At 34.7% G+C, this 24377-nt stretch overlaps 1 protein-coding gene across 8 annotated transcripts in view; it reads left to right on the top strand.

Moving 5' to 3' along the window:
- Positions 1-24377, top strand: part of CPED1 (cadherin like and PC-esterase domain containing 1) — a 310759-nt gene that overhangs the window by 150776 nt on the left and 135606 nt on the right. For all 8 annotated transcript variants that reach the window (XM_074379153.1, XM_074379151.1, XM_074379152.1 and 5 more), the window contains 4 exons: positions 1401-1471; positions 3604-3654; positions 8380-8566; positions 9820-9988. In XM_074379153.1, the coding sequence (XP_074235254.1) occupies positions 1401-1471; positions 3604-3654; positions 8380-8566; positions 9820-9988 (478 nt within the window). The remainder of the gene's footprint in view (positions 1-1400; positions 1472-3603; positions 3655-8379; positions 8567-9819; positions 9989-24377) is intronic.

Genomic DNA, 24377 nt, shown 5'->3' with positions numbered 1-24377 from the left:
ACTTGTGTTCAATGACTTCATCTTTCCTTCTAAGTAAAGACCATCCTCTTGTAGCAGTGAGATGAAAAGAGATAAAGTCAGAAAAGCATTACGGTACTAGTTAACAGTTATATATGTATTCTGAGGCTCAAAATCCAGAGATCTCAAAAGAATTAGTGTAAATCTGAACAGAATGAAAATCTTAAAATCAGCGTTGTGCACTATATGCTAATGTTACCTTACTAGAAATAAAGTTGCATTGTACTTTGCTCTAAGGAAATGTTTTCAATAAAAATCCACCTGGATTTGAAACAATTTATTCACAAAATTATGTAGAAAATCACTGCAGGATGCCTTTATATACAGTGCCTCATTATATTAAGATAGCAACCTTTCCAAACTTCAATTTCTGTGCATTTCAGGGTTGTGTCTTTTGTGAGTCACTTGGAATAAACAGCTTTTAAAATAAAACTGCAAAAAATTATCATGGCTTCCACCATTAGCAATAGTTTTAATTCCTTGATGCTTTTAAATTTCTTAGCTGATGTTTACATTTGGAAGGTACTGAATATGTCTTATTCATCTTTTTTCCATTACAGTACCCAGCACAATATCTGGGACAATACATATTTCTAAAATGTTATTTAACAGATAAAATTGTATTTAACTTTCATACCATCGCTGTGAAGTAAGGTAAACATTGTTATCTCTATTGTGCTGGGGTGGAAACAGAGATTTGCACCAGCACAGAAAAGTCTTGTCAGGGGCCTACAGATGATCATGCCTGGTGTTCATCATCTGCACCAGCAGTTTTTCTATCTGCAATTTAAATTATTTTGGTCTCAAATTTGAGGACTTAAAGGGCAGTCTGGCAAAGTATTTAGTTAGTTATACAACACAGAAAATGAGGTGAACACACCGGAATATAACTAACCCTTACGATTCACTACTGTTAATTACAGTTTAAGGGTAGAAGACTTGGCAAGACATAGGTCATTTTCTGAATGATACACTTACATTTCTTCAATTAAATGTATGTTCTTCTCAGGCTGTCTCAGTGCTTCTAAGACATTTTGCTCCAAAACAGTATAACTACAGCCAAACAGATTTCCAATAAGAATGTGTATTCTTGAATCACTTCTATTGGACCCAAGCTATCTAAGATTCCTTGGATTTGGACAGAAGAGTGACTTTTTACCCTGGTTTTCTTCAAATGTGCTTCTACTGATTAGGGATGATGAGATTTCCACCTACTTCATTAGAGGGTAGATTGCCAGTTTTGAAGACTGAAATGCAGAAAGTGTTTTTGTGTTCATCAAAGTAACTGTGCCCATACAGAAGAAAAGATAGTGTGTTAGATATAATTTCCATGTGTTTTGTTCATTTCATTAATCCAGAGTTGTCTGGCATTGCATTTGCAGGAATTCTTTCACGGAGGATAAAAACATTGAAAAACCACAAGTGCCATATGATGCAACAGAAAATAAAAAAGGTAAATATATATATATATATATATATATATATATATATATATATATATATATATTCCCATGTATTTCAACATAAAAATTAAGTATTTCCTCACAAAAAAGTAAAATATTTAGCCTCATTAGCAATCAAAAATGAAAATTAAATGAGAAAATGCTGTTATTCCTCAAATTTGGAAAGAATTTAAAAAAAATAACAGAGAGGGAATCCAGCAATCCCACTACTGGAAATGAGCATGTTAAAGAGATATTGGTACTCCCATGTTAGCTACAGCACTACACATAATATCCAAGGTATAGAATCATCCTAAGTGTTCATCAGTGAATAAATGGGTAAAGACAATGGGGGTATATATAAAAGAGAAAGAAATCCTGTTATTTGTCAGTTTGTCACATAGATAATCCTGGAGAATGTTAAGTGAAATAAGCCAGACACAAAAAGATAGAAACCCCATAATTTCACTCACATGTGGGATTGAAAACATTTGATCTCACGGAATAGAGAGAGGTTACCAGTTTTATGCTCTCATAGAGGGTAGAATAGTAGTTACTAGAGAACAGGGAGGATAGGGAGGGACGAAGATGGCCAGAGATTGGTTATGGTTTGATAGAAGAAAAAATTCTGTTGCTCTATTAAACAGTCAGATGACTATCATTAGCCAATTTATATTTTTAAATAGCTGGAAGAGAGGATTTTGAATGATCTCACCACAAATAATGATAAATGTTTGATGTGATGGATATGGTAGTTAGCAAGACTTAATCATTACACAATGTATACATGTATTGAAATATTTCACACTATACCCCAGAATAATGTGTCAATTAAAAATAAAACTTGAAAAAGATAGTAGAATTGGGGAGAGTGTAGGGAAATAAGTATTGTGCTAGTGGGTATATAAATTAGAACAACCTCTATTAAGGGGCCACTTAACAAAATATAAGAAAAGCTTTAAAAGTTATTTTTATAGATTAGAAATTTTACTTCTAAATATTTGTTTTAAGGAAATAATGTATACAAAATTTGATTACGTAAATCATCAATAAAAATAGAATTTATGACTATTGCAGTAAGAATGGACTGGACACACAAATTAAGCTAGAGTAATCAAATAAAATATTGTAAACCCATTCTTATGTTGTGAAAGAATATTTATGACATGAAAGTTGTTTATGATCTATGATTAAACCTAACAATTGACTACCTCATCATGAACCTCAAGAAAAATTAATGGTGATTTTTATTTTTCCTCTTTGGTTTATCTCAATTTTTCATTTTTTCCTTCCAAAGGAAATCTAAGCTTTTTTTTTTTTTAACAAGGAAAAACAATACTTCTAAGTTTAAAAAGAAAAAAATGAAAAGAAATATTCACCCATGTGTCTTTAATTTTTTTTTAGTTCAAAGATTTTCTATTATGAAACAGGATTTAACCCAATACAGTGGTTTTCAATGTGTATCCCTGTCTCCCCAGAATCACCTGGAAAACTTAGCAATGCAGATTTACTCAATCCACTATCTCTGGGGATGAGACCCAGGAATTTGTGTTTTAATAAGCCCTTCTGATGATTCTGAGGCTAGAGTTTGAGAATCACTGATTCAATAGAATGAATCAGTAGGTGCAATGAAGAACTGAGAGAAACTACCTTTCTTTTGCCCACCAGTTTTTTCCTCTATAAATGAATGATTTAACCACTCTGAGTGTTTTGTTCATTTATTTGTTTCATAAATATTTATTAAGGAGCTTTTAAAATAAATATTTGGTTGAATTAAAAAAACATAGAGTAAATGTTAGTGAGACCAACTGAATGGACCTTCTATAATTCTAATGATTTGGGAAACTACAGTCTTAGGATATAGAACCGGTGAGAAATCTTGATTGATTAACTTCAGGCAATAAATGGCATTTAAGCCATCATTTTCTCCCTTAATGTTTTTCCATTTGAAATAATCATTCTTCTGAGCTTTGAATAAAATAACTTCTTTTATTATAGTTTTCAGTTTTACTTAGAAATGTTCACTGGTATAATAAAAGTTAAAAGTGTTTTATTAAATTATCTAATTTGATAGCTGAATGTATATTTTAAAAATTTGATTAATGGTTTTTATTTTAAATTTACATTTCTTTTTTTTTTTTAGTTGCAGTTCTAAAAATTAAGGATGAAAATAAAGAAATACATTGCAGTGATGGTGAGTTGAGATTAAAGAGCTTTAGCTGCATAATTGACAATTAGGAAACAGTACCACTTTGAATTAAAAACTCATCATTTTATTATATTTGGGTATCTTTAGGCTGATAATTTTTAAAGTAAATTTTTAGAAGTTATTAGATTTCTGATGGAGTCAGTATCTATCACTTTTGCATAAAAACATAAAATATTACATTTGTTTAAGGACAGTGACTTCCAAACCTACCTTGAGGGACTTTTTGGGTTCTACGGCATTGCCTTGGAAGCCTTTCAAGTGTAAGAGCTTGGCTTATCAGCTTTATACATTGATCTTCAGAGGTCTCACTACTTGGCAGTGATTTCTTTCTCACTAGATTGTTGCTGTAATGGTTAGTACTTCAGTGGAGTGTTTTTGTAACGAGAGTTTTTAAGCCAATTTTCAATTTATTTTTTAATTCATTTTTAAACTAAGCCATAATAGGAGAAAAATACTTTTAAGTTTGTATTAATTTTAAATTAAAAAATAATTTTCTCTATATTGGTCAGTATTATTACTACAATGGTCTTGCAAATATATCATCTTAGAGAGTCTAAGTGACTTTTCCAAAGTCACAGGGTTATTAAATGTCTGAGCTGTATCACAAAGCTGAGTCTTCAGATTCTCTGTTCAAAGCTTCTGAACTAGGCTAGGCATAGTGCCATGCACCTATATGCCCAGTGCCTTGGGAGGCCAAGGCAGGGGGATCACTTGAGCCCAGGAATTCTAGGTTACAGTGATAGCATCAGTGTACTCCAGCCTGAGTGACATAGCAAGACCCTGTCTCTAAAAGAAAAGAAAAAGAAAAACTCCTGAGTTTTCTTAGTATTCTATAATATATTGTAGAAAGATTGAGTTTTATATAGGAAGATTTTTCTTGACAATGAATACCTTAAAATATATGTGTGTGCATATGTGTATATGTATATGTATATATTTGGTGCTAAAAATCAACTTAGAAAATTTAGAATTCCACAAATAAAAAATCAATTCCAGTAAAACACTAAAGCTAAAAAAAGTATAGATTTAATTTATTATATTATTTTATTCATTAATTTATTTTTTAGAGACAGGATCTCACTTTGTTGTCCTGGCTGGAGTGCAGTGGAACCATCATAGCTCAGTGCAATCTCGACTTTCTGGGCACAAGCAATCCACTTGCCTCAGCCTCTCAAATAGCTAGGACTACAAGCATGAGCTACCACATTTGGATAGTTTTGCAATTTTGTGTAGAGATGCTATGTTGCCCAGGCTGGTCTCAAACTCTTGGCCTCAAGTGATCCTCCCGCCTCAGCCTCTCAAAGTACTGGGATTACAGAAATGAGTCACTGTACCTGGCCTAATTTATTATTAATAGAATTCTTTGAATTTAATAAAATCTAATTTTTACAATATAAAATCTGGTTTAATTCATTCACGAGGTTTTATCACTATTGTTAAGATCATGGTAGGCTGAGATGTTATGATAATATGGTTTAATAGAATTAACATATATAGCCAATTAAAAAAAGTGGCATTTTAAATAAAGTATTGCTAATAGAGAATAAAGATAGCAGGTATTATTTATGTCATTCCCTCCTTGCACTCATCACCCAAGCTCCTACCCCTAGAAAAATAAATGCTATGCCATTCTCCTGGAAAACTGTTGTCTAGGGTATGGTGTGAAAAGGACTAGTGAGAAAACTAGGAGCAAAATTAGAGTGAACCCTTGTTGAGGGTCTACTTTGTGCCAAGCCCAAGATGAGGTTCAACATCAAGAAAGCCAGTTTGCCTCTTTGGGCTTCTATTTTCTCATTTGCAAAATGAAAGGATTGCATTGGATGATCTCACTTATTTCTTTTTTCAGTTGCCAGGTAATATGGTGCAGATGATGTTAACATGTTAGATGGCTCTTTAACTTTGTCCATGTTTTTATGATGATAAAAATTAGTCCTGCCTGGATCTTTAGTAATTAATCTTCTTGCTTTTGTGGTATAATATAAGATTTTAAAAAATAATGTGATGATGCCTCAGAACAGGTGGGATTATTTTAGAGTCTAGGCTCTTCTCATGTTCAATATGAGTTATGATTATTCCTCAAGAGGTCAATAAAATTCTGCAGTTAAAAGAAATCCATTAAAAGCAACCAAATCTTCAAACAACTTTCCCATAGATCCTTGTCAAATAGGTTAAGCAGCCTGCTACCACTGTACCTCATGCTGGGTTCTCCGTAGATCTCAGGTAAGCTGGCCTGAGACAAGTTGAGACTGGGAAGGTTAAGATACCAAGCAAACACCAGGTGTCTGTAGGCGGCAACACTGATACTTCAGTTGAAGATGATATCAGAACTAAATCAGCATTCAGACAGGGGTTTAGGAGATAGTGCTCACACAAGAGGCAGAGACTTTCTGATGAAACCAAAAGTAAGCATTTGCTGAAGAGAATGATTGCACATTTATTTCAGGTCATCTAGGGCTGTTTCAGTTCCTAAGGAAAGCAAGCCCCATTTGAAAACTGTGACTATTAAGTGACAGCATAAACTGCAGGGAAATTAACTCTCAGAGAATTTTTATAAAAATATATCCTATTAAGTTAAAGTATATCTTTTATGTTTTATTTTGAAAAAAGATCTTCCTCTTTGCTATTCACTTAGCTAGTTCTGGGCATAAAAGTGCAAGTGTTGATATTCCCTTTTTGCCTGGGCAATGGTCATTTCCAAAGCTCAGTCCATATCTCAGCTCCAGCTTGTTTAATATTATGTTGAGTTTGCAGCCATTTGAATCAAATCTCATGATTAATAATATCCTTTTTTTTTAATTGTGCTTTTCTCAGGGTCTTTCACAAGAAAATACTGGAGAAAAAACTTTGATGAAAAAGAGTGTATTATTAATAAGTGGTTGAATTTGAGTTAAAAACTGTGGTCCTTTATAGAATGACTTCTAATAAAAATAATTTCTGCCTTCATTCTTTTTTCTTTTTTATTATAAGAAGATTTCAGAGGCTGTTATGATCATTGAAATTATAGATGCAGTCCACCTACATCAATCAGCCAGATACTATCTTTGATTGACCATTAGGACAAATAACAAGTAAAATTAATGAAGCAGATAGTTTACCCAATTTAATGAGTTATTCAACCAACATTACTAGATATTTATTTTTTATTAAGACTTTTTTATGAAATAAAATTACAATGTATCTATTTTAATATATATCTATTGTATAACTACTGTTTGTGATTTATACATTAATTTGTTGTTCTTCCATAGCCTAAGAAAACTAGAGAATATGGGTCATAAATATATAGGTTCTTTAAAATTTTTAATTCTTTTAGTCCATGACGGGAGCTACATAGAGACCTAGTCCCCAGAACTAGAATGAAACATCCATATGGGCTGGTGGTACTCACTGTCATGGATTTGGTGGTGCATCTCCATGTCCATCAAAGAAAAATAAAAATTTTGGTCTTGTTGAAGACAAAGTCTGGGCATATTGGGCAGTGCTGCTGGAGAGCAAATCAAGGAAGGGCTTGTGAAATGCCTTGTTTGCCTCTTTAGGAGCTTGAACTTGACTCTGGAAATGATGAGAAACCACTAAAGAAAGGAAGACAAATCATCAGATTTGACCTTAGAAAAATCAGTATTATATTTATCTAAAAGCAGAGGAAAAATCAACAGTTAATAAAGTGATCTCCTTTCTCTATGTTCAGTTTCATAGCTTCCTGTAGCAAATTCCATGTTATCTTTTTTGTTTATATGTTGTTAAATCCCTCTGAACATTTTATGTAAGGCCACACCAAGATACTTTCATTTTAAAGATTTTTATAGAATTTTCTATGTTTATCTTTGGGCATTTTATTGGCAATTGGAAAGTATTGATGGAACTAAATACTTCTTGACATTTCTTTGAAAAACACTGTTAAGCTTTTGGGTAATTTGTTTATTCCAAACATTAATATTGAATATAACTTAACAGTAGCTGGTGTATGTGCCTATAAAGCTATTTTTCTTTTTCTTTTTTGTTTGTGTACGGAGATACAGCTGTAAACAATTGGGCTAACAAAGAGAAATAGTTTTTTAATGCCTCGGAATCAATGATATGAAGTAGTATTCTAGATTCTGTGACAGGATGGAGCAGAATATAGTATTTCCTTCTTATACTTGATGATACTTTTCCAAGTAAGATGGCCTGGGAAGGGAGCAGTTTCAGGATGCCCTTGCTTATGTGTCTGTTTGGTATAATATTTGAGTTTGCAGTCTTTGCACCACACTGCCTATGTGATACTATATCAGTTAAATGGCATTTCAGTGACGCTTCACATCAAGAAATTCTCCTCATTCCTTGCTGGTCTCCTCTGCCACCAGCCCACAGAGCCATCACCTCCACTTACATAGTTGCTTGATACATGCAGTAAATATCATAAAAATGTTATCAATCTGCAGGAGAGACATTTTCCTACCTTCTGTGCCTTTAAACTTTCAAGGGCTGAGCAAAAAACACCGTCTATATAACACAAACTAAAATCAACAGCTGATATATGAGGCAAATTCTACAGAATTGAAAAGCTAGCTGCAGCCACAAATCAGCTATGATCATGGTACTGAATGAAAAGTCAGTAGGGATCATTGAAGTTGTTAAAAGGAAACAGAAAAAGAAAAACCTTGATCGTATATTATTTAAAGATACTTATCCACTTCACAGTTGTCTTTTTTCTGTCATTTTTTTTAACAGATAAAGATACACCGTGTCATATCAAGCAGATCTTCACACATCCGAATTTGAAACTAAATCCTGAGTTTAATCCAAAGATCAAAGATTATTACTCTGAAGTCCCATTTGATGTGGTAACAGTGACAATTGGTGTGGAGACTTCTAAGTGTCAGTGCAAGGTGCACCTGTATGAGCAGGCAGGGCCAAGGTATGAGGATGTTGCCTGGGACTTTGTTGAGACACCATACTGGAAAGCAGACATTTGATGCAAATTTTGAAAGTGCTTCAGAAAAGCTGATTCATAAGATCAGTTGAAAGATTCCCAGGGTGTGAACTTTCCCCTTTCAGGTTTTTGTTTTGTTTTGTTTTGTTTTGTTTTTTGAGACGGAGTTTTTGCTCTTGTTACCCAGGCTGGAGTGCAATGGTGTGATCTTGGCTCACCGCAACCTCCGCCTCCTGGGTTCAGGCAATTCTCCTGCCTCAGCCTCCTGAGTAGCTGGGATTACAGGCATGCGCCACCATGCCCAGCTAACTTTTTGTATTTTTAGTAGAGATGGGGTTTCACCATGTTGACCAGGATGGTCTCGATCTCTTGACCTCGTGATCCACTCGTCTCGGCCTCCCAAAGTCCTGGGATTACAGGCTTGAGCCACTGTGCCCACCCTGTTTTGTTTTGTTTTTAAAGATTGGCAACCTTTGCAGCTCATCTTTGTAACTAGTTTAACAAGAAATGATCTTGTTGCATGAAATATAGAGAAGATCAAATAAGGAAAAATTTTACTTGTTGTTATGTTTTAAGATTGTTGAAGACGTCAAGTTTTTTAATATTCAAAAAGTGATTGCCTAAACCTATTGGAGCACGATTTGTGGAGACAGTACCACTAACTTTCCTAACTTACACTGACTTTTAAACGTCAGTAACTCTTTCATTCATAATTTTGAACAGAAGATAGAACCTTATTCTGTACTGTATCCATTGCAAAGAAGATACCCATGGTTCCATGCTGTAGGAAAAGAAATGCACTTGGAACCCTTAGGAGCCAAGTCTAGTAGAAAGAAAGGATTCAAGTTGGGACAACCTGGGTTCCCAACCCTCTTCTATGTTACTTTGAATGATGTGTTTACCAGTTCTGGGTCATGATCTCTACATTTAAAATGGGGACAATCATAGTTGTATTAAATGAGATAATGTGTGATCTTAGAATGTGTCTAATAAATATTAATTTCCTTCTCTTTAATTATGTAAGATACAACTTGCTCTGCAAGAAGACTCTTGGCATAGTAAAGTACTGTGAGAGAGATGTTTGTTTTCCTATTTTAGGTTTCTTATGAAATTATATAGACCTTTCTGTTATTTATTCAAATAGGCAATTAATAAATATTGATATATGAATCAGTTTGGGCTGAGTAAATCTCCCCTATTCATATTCTCTCTCTTTCTCTCTCCCTCTTTCTCTCCAGTTTTGCCAGCTACCCTTTGGGCTTAGGAATGAACAAAATCTCAATATTTGTGGTGGATGAATCTCCAGCACACAGTGAGACCCTGATCACGTACAAACTCACCATCTACAGAGAAGACCGCCCAAGTCTGCCCTTGTTTGAGGCCTTCACAGCATGTGGTTTTGTGCAGGTAAGTGAATTTTATATTTGCACTTTGGTTGAATTGGGAATAATCTGTTAACCCGGGTGAAAAGCGCCAAATGAAAATTATTTCAAGAAATTGTATGCTTTGAAATTGAAATTGTGGTCTCGTTTCCAAAGAGTGAGAATCCCAGCCAGGTATCTAAGGCACCTTATTGTGAGTGATTTTCTTTTTAGTGTGCTCATTGTGTTCAGTGGACTTATTGTGATTAATGTTCAAAAACATGTGAGGACTCACACTTAGTTATGAAATCGGTTTCACATTTTCCTTTTTAACTGGGCTATTTTTCTTGGATTTGTCCCTGGATCTACTTTTGAAATTTTAAACTAGATTTAGTAGAATTTACTTTAAAAAATAAGAGGAAAATTTATGGAACTATTTTATAGAAAGCATACTGAATAAATGAAACTAAATTTGCTTGGGATAGATATATTTCTCATTCACTTCTCATACAGTCATCATTTTACAAGGCTGTAGTTTCTCTTGTGAACAAAATGTACTGTTTTTTAACCTGTTCATTTTGGAGATGGGTGAATGTTGCCTTAACACTTTTGTTCTACGTTTTTTCCCTATTTTTTTCTCTTTTAAGAATCCTACGTATAATCTTGTACATTTCCTCATAGTGTATACACTTTACTACAGGTGATTCCAGGGAAGTAGTAACTGGTATTTTTTTGTTTAATCACATATCTACTAATTCTCTCAGAAAGTGTATTTGCTAATATATCATGTCAAATTACATACTACTATGAGCTTTGAAGTATAGATGGTTAGTAAAAGAGAGGTGTTGCTGACTGGGCCTTGGTAGGTAGTATAGCTGCCATGTTTTTTTTAATGTAACAGCCAGACACAGTAATCACCCTGCCACTGTCCTATCTGTTTCCAAGAGCTTTAAAAATCTCAGGATAGGCATAATTTTTATTTTTAAGGAAACCATATCACTAATTTATGAATTACTACTAAACCAAATTGAATTTCACATCTGAAGATTCATTCAAAAAAAGATGAAGATGTTATTCTCAAACATATTAATAGACATACTTAAAAAGAGTAGAGTTTCATGGTCAAATAAACCCATTGGTTGATGAAGCAATGAGTTAAGCAAAGTTAAGTAGGATTTCTCTGAACCTCCAATATACTAATTTAAATGGTGGTTCATTTATAGTATGGAAAATATATATTTCACTTATATGATGTTCAAGAATAAGCAGAAGTAATCTATGTTTATAGAAATCAGAATAGCAGTTACCTAGAAGGTGTGGGTACCACTAAGCATGAGGGAACATTTTGGGCAAATGTCCAACATCAAACTTATCTGATGTGCTTTTAATAGAATAACTATTAATATTTTTTGTGGGAAATGTTTGTGGGAAACACTGGTCTACACTATGGAGAAGACTTTAAAATATGTTCCTCTCAAGTTTTGACCTTTCAGTTTGCTTTATTTGGATTGCTGTCTCAATCTGCTTCTGAATTGAAGAACAAATAATATAGCCACACCAAAAGTGTTTAAAAAAATAAACAAAAATCTAGAGAGAGGTGTGCTTTTGTCTACTGGTGTATGTTTATGTGTGTGTAATCATTTCTAAACTAAATATTCTTAACCTTTTTGGTGAAGCATTTTTTTTTTCTTTCATTGCTGGTGGGAGTGTGAAATGTTTGACAACTTTGGAGAACTTTGGCAGTATCCAGTAAAGCTAAATATATATAAATGACTCAGCAATTCTTCTAGCTAAACACCTAAGACAAATGAAGTCATATGCCCATAAAAAGACACACATACACAAATTACTCATATTGGTTTTATTCATAGTAGCTAACAGCTGAAAATAATTCAGTAAGAAAGGAAACAAATCCAATATTATATACTATTAGGGTACAAAAAATAAATGAACTACAGATATACACAAATATGCAAGAATCTTCAAAACCTTACATTGATTAAAAACAAGCCAGACATCAATAATGAATGCTGAGAAGGATGTGGAGAAGAGGAAACGCTTGTACTCTGTTGGTGGGAAAGTAAATTAGTACGGCCACTATGGTGAAAAGTATCAAAATTTCTCAAGAAACTAAAAATAGAACTAGTGTATAATCCAGCAATCTCACTGCTATTTCCAAAATAAAGGAAATCATTATATTGAAGAGATATCTGCAATATATCCCATTTGTTGCAGCGTTATTCATAATAGCCAAGATACAGAATCAACCTAAGTGTCTGTCAATGGATGAATGGATAAAGAAAATGTAATATGTGTATACAATGGTGTATTACCCAGCTATAAAAATAAAATCCTACGATTTGCAACAGGATGGATGGAACTGGAGGACATTACATTAAGTGAAATAAGTCAGAAACAGAAAGACAAATATCACATGCTCTCAGTCATATGTGGGAGCTGAAGACAAGTGGATATCAGGAGATAAAGAGTAGAATGATGGTTAACCATAGACTAAGTAGGGCAGTGGAGAAGGTGGAATGAAGAGCGGTTGTTAATGGGCACAAAAACACAAATGGAAGGAATAAGGTCTAATGTTCAATAGCATCACAGGGCAACTATAGTTAGCAATAATTTATGATATATTTCAAAATAACTAGAAGAGTAGAGTTGGAATATTCCTACCACAAAGAAATGATAAATACTTGAGGTGATAGATATCCTAATTACTCTGATTTGATCATTGCACATTGTACACTTATGTCAAAATATCACATGTATCCCATAAATATGTACAATTGTGTAATCACAACAATTAAAAATAAAAAAATTAAAGAAGCCAGACATATAAAGAAATACTGTATTCACTTATATAAAGTTCAAGAATAAGCAAAACTAATCTATGTTTATAGAGGTCAGAATAGCAGGTACCTAGAAGGTGTGGTACCACTAAGCATGAGGGAACTTTTTGGGCAAATGTCCTTATCTTAATCTGGGTGACAGTTACATATATAACTAGGTGCTATCTCGATAGATAAAAATTTAATTAACTGTGAACTTAAGATTTTTGCAATTTACTGTTTAAAATTATATAATATATCAAATATACATGTCTACATGTGTGTGTGTGTGTGTATATATATATATATACACATATATATATAAATTATGTACACTGCATATAAATTATACCTCAATAAAGTAAGAAAAAAGATTGGTGGGAAAGTACGTATTCCTATTTTCCATGACATGTTTCTCCAATGTTGTATTGATCAGAAACAAGTTAATTATCATGCCATGACCTTAAAGAATAGATTATGTCAGAAAAACGTTACTATGATATCAATAAAAATATTAGAAAATTCTTGTGGGATGAATCCTACAGACGATTGCAGAAAAGTATGTTGGTAATTTATAAGAATCTTTTCCACAAGGTCTTAAAGTTTATGTGTGGTCCCACAGTAAGTATTGTATTTTATAACATGAAAAAGTGTCTGATAAACACTAGTATTTTTTAGAAAGTGTCAACTTAGTAAACAGAAAAATGTGGCATGAATAATATGGACTGCTTTAGACACTTAACTAGGCACAAGTGACTTCATGAGCTGGGGAAGTCATCAGCAGGGGTGAAATTTTCTCACCGTGGAGTCCAGTTAAATTTTAACTCACAGACTTTTCTCTTATTTCTCTTTTATATTTAATCTAATTAGGGTCTTTAGGTTTCACAGCAAGCTGATACCATCACAAAAGTTAAAATACAAATAAAAAGTATTTTTTTATTTTATTAGAAATAAAATTTCTAATCTATCAATTCTCGAGTATTTGAGAATTTGTAAATTAATAGCTAAGCAGATATATATCATGAGCCTTACAAATTTTTAGTTTTCCAAGCTGTTCTTTTTTTTTTTTCTTTTTCTGTCAGCAGCCAGTGTCCTCACTATATATGTAAGGCTAAAGTCCAGAGTCAAACTATTACAGAATAACTGTTTCATTTGAATCCCCAAAGCCTATGCAGGCAAATTTAAAGAAAATGAATTAAACATTTATTATATTTTATTTATGGGTCAAGGGGAAAAAATTACAATTTCTCTCTACATTTCAAATTAGATTTTGGTCTAATGAACACCATTCTTAAATTTTAAATAAACATTGTCTTAATCTATTTGTGCTGCTCTAACAAAATACTCGAGACTAGGCAGTTTATAGAGAAAAAAGCTTATTTCCTTTAGTTCTGGTGGGTGGGAAGTCGAAAATCAAGGCACTGGCATTTGGTGGTGTCTGGTGTGGTTCTTTGTGCTGCATCCTCACATGGTGGAAGGGAGGAAATGAGCAAGAAGGGAAAATTCTATGTCTTCACATGGGGAAAGAGTCAAAGGGCAGCAAAAGGGTCTAAACTAGTTCTCTGCAGCACTTTTATAATTAGTGCCCTCATAAATGACACTAATCCATTTATGAGGGTGGAACTCTCATGATTTAATCACATCCTAAAAATCTACACCTCTTAATACCATCACAATGGGGATTACATTTCAACGCAAGAATTTTGGGGGCATTCAAACTACAGCAAATTTAAAAGGCTGTCCACCTCCAAATAACCAAAAAAGAAGAAACCAGTTTAAGATTAATCAAGCCTCCTAATTTCTACTTTCCCTATTCTCTTACCTTCTGAGCATCAACTCTGCATGTTACCATTTTGCCAAAGGACTAACATGGCAGAGTAAGCAAAGATAAAGCATACCAGTCAGTTAAAAAATCAATTACAATAACATTTTGATGAATAGTAAGATAATTTGATTAACTTGTTAATAGACATTTTATAAAACATTGTTAAGTACCTACTTAGCCATAATGAACTATTTGAGTTAAATTAATGTCTATATTTTAATTCTTCTTATGCTAATTAGAATTTGTATATGATTGTCCAAGAGGCAGCTTTTAGTTTAGTTAGCTCTTAGTTTCATTATTACCAGTGAAGGAGAGTTAATTTACATGACATATCACCAGATAGGGACTAGAGTTTCTCAATCTCAGCACTAATGACATTTGAAGCTGGACATTTTTTTGTTCCAGGGAAGTTATTCTATTTATTCTGGGATGTTTAGCAGCACTCTTGGCTTCCATCCGTTAGATCCCTATAGCAACCCCCTCCCCAAAATGTGTCAACCAAAAATGTCTTCAGACATTGCCAAATGCCTGTTGAGGGACAAAGTCAACCCTGATTGAAAACCACTGGTTTAGAAAAATGGGTTTCTGTTTTCTACTGTCCTATGCATTTACTAGGAGTGTGAATAATTTATGAGTAATCCTTCAATGTTGTATGTTGGAGAATCATTCGTATCTTTCATCTTCATATTTTAAATCATTTCTGTAGACAGTGATACTATTCTGACAGCTCTTTATTCTATTCATTAATCTCCCTTCTTCTCTCCAATGTAATTATTACAATCAGAAATTTGCATACAAATACAGAAAACATTGTTAATGAAACATAAAATATCATATAATAGAGTGAGTCTGTTATTTCATTCTGATTTACCCATAAACAATATAATGTTTTCCTGTTAGGAAGAAAGATTTATAAAATAATAAATTGTTCTTTTGGCTAGAATATTTCATGTTTAGGAATCAATAAAATATACTTATAAGAAAATTAATATACGTAAGGGGGAACATTTCTTTTAGTACTCCTTTCCAAGTCAAAGCTTTTTGACATGGGCAACAATATAATATTCACACAAGTTGATTTGTATAGATGATCTATGGTGTCACATACATTTTGCCCCCAAAATGTTACACCAGAATAGAGTCATAATTAAAAGCTACAGACAAGTTATATATAGGAGAAGTTATATATATACATTTCACAGATCTATTTGAAACAGCTCTCATTTTAAAACAGATTACAATTTGCAAATGGAAAATACCAAGAAAGACAAAATAGTATTTAAGAATTATCTAGCATTTAGCTACACACTTGAAACTGGTATTTGATGGCTTATTTTTAAAACATCAGTTAGTCATCTATGTTCTGAGATATTAAATAATGTGTGAATGACTTCAGTTATGATATTTTGAAATGGTTTGGAACTCTCTCATTTATTTTTTCTACCCTTCCAACAGCATAGAGGTCCATTATAAAATAGCTCAAGTGATAGTTATCTAATATCTTAGCAAATATTCATATTAAAAGATAGGAGTACATTTATCAATAATTATTTAATAAAAACCTGTTAGTTTCCAAGGTTATACTGTCAATTAAATACCTATTTTAATGGCTATTAATTACCTTGCCTACTTTAATTTACCAGAGGAATATGATTTAATTATTTATTTATTTATTTATTTATTTTGAGACAGAGTTTTGCTCTTGTTACCCAGGCTGGAGTGCAATGGCGCGATCTCGGCTCACCGCAACCTCTGCCTCCTGGGTTCAGGCAATTCTCCTGCCTCAGCCTCCTGAGTAGCTGGGATTACAGGCACGCGCCACCATGCCCAGCTAATTTTTGTATTTTTAGTAGAGACGGGGTTTCACCATGTTGACCAGGATGGTCTCGATCTCTTGACCTCGTGATCCACCCGCCTCGGCCTCCCAAAGTGCTGGGATTACAGGCTTGAGCCACCGCGCCCGGCCCAATTTTTTAACAATACAATATGTGCTGTAGTGAAATTCTCTCAACTAGTAACTGATTATTAAATACCTGCTACGCACTTTGTTATGAGACATACCATATGCAGTATGCGCTATAGGAGAATACAATACCAGCTCCAGCAGCCACAGAGGTAATAGGTTTAATAGCAATGCAGCATTTACAGAACTTTTATTATGTTCCAGGCATTATGTGAGGCACTTTACTTTCTTGTCTTATGTAATGTTTACTCCAACCTTGAATATAGGTGATTTTTAATCCTTCTCTTATTTTTTAATATATAGAGAAATCAAGGTTTTAGAAAGGCTAGAAATCTTGTCAACCCTTTCTATCAGACAGATCATTAGTAAAGGTGGGATTTGAATACAGGTCTTAATACAAAAAATTAGCTGGGCATGGTGGCACGTGCCTGTAATCCCAGCTACTCAGGAGGCTGAGGCAGGAGAATTGCCTGAACCCAGGAGGTGGAGGTTGCGGTGAGCCGAGATCGCGCCATTGCACTCCAGCCTGGGTAACAAGAGCGAAACTCTGTCTCAAAAAAAAAAAAAAAAAAAAAAAAAAGAAATGAATACGGGTCTTGCTGCCTTCAAATGAAGGGAGAAAGATAGAGAACAACTAAAGAAATAGGGGCAGATAATACTGAAGATGCCAGAATTGTAAAGGACAGGAAGAACTTATTGAGAATTGGGGAAGAGGGATAAGAACTGGTTGGGAGTTAGAAATGAGATTGAGTAAACTGGGCTGCTTCAGAGCTTGTATCCCTGACATTTGTGGGTCCTAGTCACTTTTGCCTCTGTGGATCCTTTGTTCCAACAAATAAATAAATGTTACATTTTACAATAGGGTTAATATAAAGATAAATATATTAATATTACAGATGTAGACTCTCTTCTCTGACTGAAAAGTTAGTTTCTTTTACCTGGTTTTAAAGAAAATAAAAATTTGGGAGCCCCTAAAAAGATCACATGCTCTACACACTGCAGTTGCTGTGTCTAATAGAGAAGTTGGGTCTACTCCAACATTTCACTCTAGAGATCCTTAGCAGTGGCACCTACTTCGCTGTCAAATGGCCTGGACTGTGAGCATTCTTTCAAGTCTTGTTAAGTGCCCTTGGTTTAAATGTATAACCTTTGCAGGTATTTCAGATTCTTTGTCCACGGACTGAGCCATCTTTTACCCGTGTTCTGCAAGAGCCCACAAAGCACCTAGGGAAGTGAAATGTTATTTCCATGAGCAGTGTGGAGACATTCTGAATCCATAGACTGCCCCAGTGGCTAGGAAGCATTTGTATACATCCAAGGGTTGGGGGGTTTTAACATTCAGTTTTCTTCAAAAGCAAGCAAAGATGAGAGTGATATATTCTTTCAATTATGATCTGATACAGCACTTATACATTATCTTTTGTGTTGATGAAAAATGATGTTAAACACTCACCTCATGAGGTAGTGTCACTTATGATTAAATAGACTACGATTTAAATAAAAATTTTTGCACAGCACATTTGTTTTACATGTTTCTCCAACTCATATCTGCTTCCTCTACTAGAAGAAGCAAACTTTTGCTATCCAGCAGAGCAGCAGAACCAGTACAATGTGCAGGAGAACTGAGTCTTCCTAGCTTCTGACAGCATCCAGAGAAGTTTCTCTGAGTACTGCCTTCTACTATATTTCCTCATTGTTGCTTCAAGTTTGTGTTTCAATATTCTAAGAATTTGTCCTCTGATTTATGAACTGGACATAGAAATAGAAAGGAACCCTGAGAGGTTTTTTTTAAAAAAAGTATTCTGCTTGAGTAGCTGGATTTTCGATGTGACATTTGAAACTTTGAAGGAGGTTGTGGCTAAAAGAGAAGAAGGGGTAACCTCTTTTTGATAATGCTAGTCCCTGATGCCCACATCTTTGTGGCTTGAATCGCTCCAAAATTTTATTTTTAATCTTTCTTTCTTCACTTCCTTCCCCATTTCTCAATCCAAACTAACTCTAGCAAAGGTATATACCTGCATAGTGAGGATGGTGGTGAGAGAAGAGATCATAGGTACGAGATTAGGTATTTTGTTTTCATAATTTCAGATTTTATTTTAGATTTGGGGGGTACCTGTGCATGTTTGTTACATTGGTATGTTGCGTGATGCTGAGGTTTGGGGTACAATTGAACCCACCACCCAAGTAGTAAGCATAGTAGCCAAGAGGTAGTTTTTCAACTCTTGCCTCCCTTCCTTTCTCCCTGCTCTAGTATTGTGTGTTATTGCCATCTTCATGTCCATGCATACCCAATACTTAGCTCCCACTTATCAGTGAGAACATGCGGTATTTGGTTTTCTGTTCCTGCATTAATCTGCTTAGGCTGATAGGCTCCAGCTGCATCAATGTTGCTGTAAAGGACCTGGTTTCATTCTTTTTTATGGCTCTGTAGTATTCCACATGGTGCATATGTATCATATTTTCTTTATCCATTTCCCTGTGGCTGAGCACCTAGGTTGATTTCTTGTCTTTGCTGTTGTGAATAGCACTGCAATGAACATACAAGTGCATGTGTCTTTTTGATAGAATGATTTTTCTTTTGAATATATACCTAGTAATGGTATTGTTGGATTAAATGGTAATTTTATTTTAAGGTCTTTGAAAAATCTCTAAACTGTCTTCCACAGTGGCTGAGTGAATTTACATTCCCACCAGCAGCATAAGTATTTCCTTTTCTCTGCTGCCTCAGGTTAGGCATTTTTGTAAGTCCTTTTTCCCACAACCAAACCAAGTCTAAAACATGATTTATTTTTTGAAAAAGATATTTTTGGCTTTATCAAACAACAAAGTTTGGCTCTATATAGTATAAGTTAAGGCAAATGATTCCTCTGGGCCAGTGGTTCTTAACCTTTTGGAGGAGGAAATATGCCCCTTAGAATCTCTGTGAAAGTTTTGACCCCCTCATCTCAAGAAATAATGTACATATATAGGCCCAATGATGTACACAGTGTCAGAAGTATGAAAAGTCCCAGGTAAAAAATTCCTATCCTAGTAACTCACAATCTGAAGCAGAATAATGCTAGCAGTGACACACATAAGAAGGACAGTTTCATTTCTGGCATAAATGTGCATTATTATAATTCAGTTTATTGAGCACTTGCTTGGTTCCAGCAACTGCACTATTTATATACATTGTTTCATTTGTAGTTTTGAATGATAAATAAATTAGTATCTATATAAAAACAACATTTTGTAATCACATGTGCTTTCTCAATGATCTGTATTAGCACGAAGAAGCAGCAACTGTTATATTTCTCAAGGCAAATTGTCAACAAATCTATTATATGCCTTAGAAATAAATATCTGTAAAGAGCTACTAGCCCTTGCTTTCTTCTTACAGGCTCAAAAAGTGGTTATGAGATGTAGGTAATGGTGCTCCTGAAAACTCAGGGAAATTGAACAATATATCATTTGGACTATTTATATTATCCTCATTAGTCAAAGCCATTGGTGTGCTTTCTTTCAGCAGGCTATAACAAATTGTTTTTTGTTCGAAGAAAGGTTGGCCCAATGTTTCAATTAGGTAATGCTCAGAGTATTTCCACATGCATTTGACTAACTGTGACATTTCCTTCAATAGGCATGTGTTGTAGGAACAAGAATGGGGGATGGAGTATTCCTTGCAGATGATTTCACTGATTACAGAACTAACTACAGGCTGGTTTGATGTATGTTCCCTGAAGACAGAAGTAGGACACTTTACTGCCTGACATATTTAACTCCTTTTAAAAATGATGCTAATTTGTCTTTTTTTCTTTTTCACCCACATCCCTTTTATAGGCAGGACTGATGAGTTTAAAACATTGAGCATGACTTCATTCTTCAAAGCAGAGCAGGCCCCTACCCAGTGCCCTCCAGCTCTCAGGACCTCATTCTTTAGCAATGTGGTACAGACGTTCACTGTGTTTCCTGGGTCTTTGCCTCCTCCACATCCCCCAGCTCCCCACCCCTCCACATGCTTGAAGATGATCTTTCCAGACCTAATGAATTGGAAAAAAAATATTGCATGTGGGCTTCTTGACCTGACAAATTATTTTAAAATTAAATTCTTGATAAAATTAAGAGACCCAGGTTTCAAAGGTTCAAGAAATAACAGGGAGGGGGAAATTTTCTTTGAGTGAAATAATCCCTCTTAAATACTTTGATCAAAATCCTATTTATGTTGTCTGGATTTGAGTTACAGCTCAACTCTTACTTGTCGGAGACCTTGGACAATTTCTTATCTGTCATATATGGATAGTAATGTTACTGACGCTCAAGGGAGTTTCAGGGAAAATTTGAGTTAATATTGTGAAGATCTTGGACTAGTGCTTGGGCACATAAAGAGTCCAGTATCCATGTTTGCAAAAGATACATGTTAAAAGAGATAGATAAATAAAATGTGCCTTCAGATTGGCATAAGAGGAAAGTTTAAAACATCAAATTTTATTTTCCCATTGAAGTCTAGTGAAATGTACTGGAGATTTGCAAATTGCTTATATTTAAGTTTAGATTTAATAAGATGCAAAAACATAAAGGACTTTGCAGCATAAATCACCTGTGCTAAATTATACATTACATTGTTATAATGAATGTGATTACAAACACTTCAGAATTGAGTGTAAACTTAGCCTTAAACCTGTATTTTGACAGTTGCATGATTAATGGTGAATGTCATTTTATTAGCTATCTCAGCTGAGAGACTGAGAATTCAAGAATTATTTAACAATAAGAGAGGAAACATTGCTCTACTAAAACCGGAAACATCTTTCCCAGATTTCACTTGGTAGATTCCATTAAGAATAAAGATGAGGAGATCAATGTTCTCTGTGCCACTTTAATATATTAGTAGCAAAGGATAAAGATATTATCTATGTTTTACGAGGAATGAAGCATAACCATCATGTAATATAATTATTGTGTATCTGTAATCTCTAAAAAATACTATTATTCTAAAAGACTATAAACTTTTTGAAATTAAATTTTATTCCAAATGACTTTTAGATATTTTCCAAATGCTAATATATCTTCACAGATTAGAGAAAAAAGGAAAAATAGATAATCAGGATTACATCAAGCTAAAAAGCTTCTGCACACCAAAGGAAACAACCAGTGAAGAGAAGAGATAACCTACTAAATGGAAGAAACTTTTGCAAAGTGTCCATTTGACTAGGGTGCAATGGCTAAAATATGTAAGGAACTAAAACAACTCAATAGCAAAAAAAAAAAAGTCTGATTTTAAAATGAGTAAAATTTCAGAAAAGACATTTCTCAAAAGAAGATATACACATAGCCAACAAGAATGTGAAAAAATGTTCCACATACTAACCATCAGAGAAATGCAAATCAAAATCACCATGGCATATTATCCTACTCCAGTTAAAATGGCTTTTATCAAAAAGACAGACAACAGATGCTGGTAAGAATGTGGAAAAAGGGGAACTCTAGCACATTGTTGGTGGGAATGTGAATTAGTACAGCCAACATGGAAAACAGTATGGAGGCTCCTCAAAAAGTAAAAATAGAACTACCAGATGATCCATCAACCCTGCTGTTGAGTGTATATGCAAAAGAAAGAAAGTCAATATATGTAAGAGATGTTTGTGCTCCCCTGTTTATTGCAGTGCTATTCACAATAGTCAAGATATGGAATCAACGTAAGTGTCTGTCACAGAAGAGCGGATAAAGAAAGCATGGTAGTATACACAATGGAATATTATTCAGCTATAAAAAGTATGAAATCATATAGTGTGCAGTAGCATGAATGGAATTGGAGGCCACTATATTAAGTGAAATAAGCCAGGCACAGAAAGACGAATGTTTCATGTTCACGTTTAAATGTGTGAGATAAAAAAGTGCATCTCATGAAAATAGAGAGCAGAATGATGGTTACCAGAGGCCAGAAATGGAAGGAAGGAGGAGAAAGATGAAAGGAAAAAATAATATAACTATATATATTACCACTGAACTGTACACTTAAGAATGATAAAGATCGTAAATTTTATATACATATTTTACCTAGATAAAAAATTTTAAAAGTAAAACGTGATCTCTCATGACTCTTGCATATTTTTATTGTATGCAGTGCAATACTGTAAACTTGAACAACATCAGGGGATGCATACAAAGTACCATCACTAATGATGCTGGAAGTGCTCCCAAGATGCAGAGAACAGTCATGGTATAACAGAAAAAGTTGAATTACTTGATATGTAATGTCAGTTGAATATGTGTTAATCAATTGTTTATGTCGTTAGTAAGGCTTCAAGTCAATATTACGTTATTAGTAATTATGTTTCTGTAGAGTCAAAAGTTATACTTGGATTTTTTTTTTTTTTTTTTTTTTTTTTTTTTTTTTTTTTTTGAGACGGAGTTTCACTGTTATTGGCCAGGCTGTAGTGCAATGGCTCAATCTTAGCTCACCGCAACATCTGCCTTCCAGGTTCAAGCGATTTTCCTGCCTCAGCCTTCCTGAGTAGCTGGGATGGCAGGCATGCACCAGCCACCACACCCAGCTAATTTTGTATTTTTAGTGGAGACAGGGTTTCTCCATGTTGGTTAGCTGGTCTTGAACTCCTGGCCTCAGGTGATCCAACCACCTCGGCCTCCCAAAGCGCTGGGATTACAGATGTGAGCCACTGCACCTGGCCTACACTTGGACTTTTGACTGCCTGGGGGATTGGCACCACTAACCACTATCCCTCTTCTTACCTCCTGCTGTTCAAGGGTCAACTGTATACACTTTACATATGGCTTTGGCTCCAAGAATTAGTTTGTAGGTTATTGTTTGGAACTTGTCATTGATTTCTTGTTGGTGTATAGAAGGAAATGTACAAATGTGGTTAGGTTTTAGGAAAGTCTTCAAAAGCCCGCTTAATATATGATATCACTCATATAGTAATGGGGGCAGTCATAAGAAAGGGATCAAACACACCAGGGAGCCCTGCGACAATTACTTGTGGAGTAAAGGTTTGAGGGGTCAAAGCTGTTAATGGGGAAGACACCAGTAGAGAAGGGTGTGAGCTCGGGGCATGTTTCTAGCTGTAGGATTGACACCAATAGTTCTATGGCCAGTAGCCAAGTTCATAGTTAGGCCGTTTGTGAGACTTGTGTTCCAATGTCATACTGAACTTTAGAGTTAGGAGGATCTTTGACATCTAACACCTCACCCTGCATATCAGTAAACCTCAATAATTTGCCAAGGTCCATCATCAATAATTGACCAACGTTCATTGCCAGTCAATGGCAGAATAAGGATGAGAACCCATGGATCAGGTAGCAAACCCTCTGGCAGTTTGTGGTTGTACGTTATGTAAAAGGGCTCTTAATACAGATTTAGACATGGTTCCCGGAGCCAGCTCCACATCCTTCAGAAATTCACTAATGCAGCCTATTTCTAAATGTATGAAATGAATGCTGGATTGCCAATTCACTGACAATTTACCCTCCCTGGCTGAAAAAGGTCCCTATTTCTTCTTTAGAATATTGACTTCGCTGTCCTGTACCCTTGCTTGTTTTTTTTTTTTTTTTTAAATTTATTTTATTGCATTTTAGGTTTGGTGGTACATGTGAAGAACATGCAAGATTGTTGCATAGGTACACACGTGGCAGTGTGATTTGCTGCCTTCCTCCCCATCACCTATATCTGGCATTTCTCCCCATGCTATCTCTCCCCAACTCCCCAACCCCCACTGTCCCTCTCCTATTTCCCCCCAACAGACCCCAGTGTGTAGTGCTCCCCTCCCTGTGTCCATGTGTTCTCACTGTTCAACACCTGCCTGTGAGTGACAAC

Source organism: Saimiri boliviensis, chromosome 10 (genome assembly GCF_048565385.1).
Source record: "Saimiri boliviensis isolate mSaiBol1 chromosome 10, mSaiBol1.pri, whole genome shotgun sequence".
NCBI classification, from domain to species: domain Eukaryota; kingdom Metazoa; phylum Chordata; class Mammalia; order Primates; family Cebidae; genus Saimiri; species Saimiri boliviensis.
Note: the sequence above shows the minus strand (reverse complement) of the source record. Positions and strands in the feature narration are given on the sequence as shown.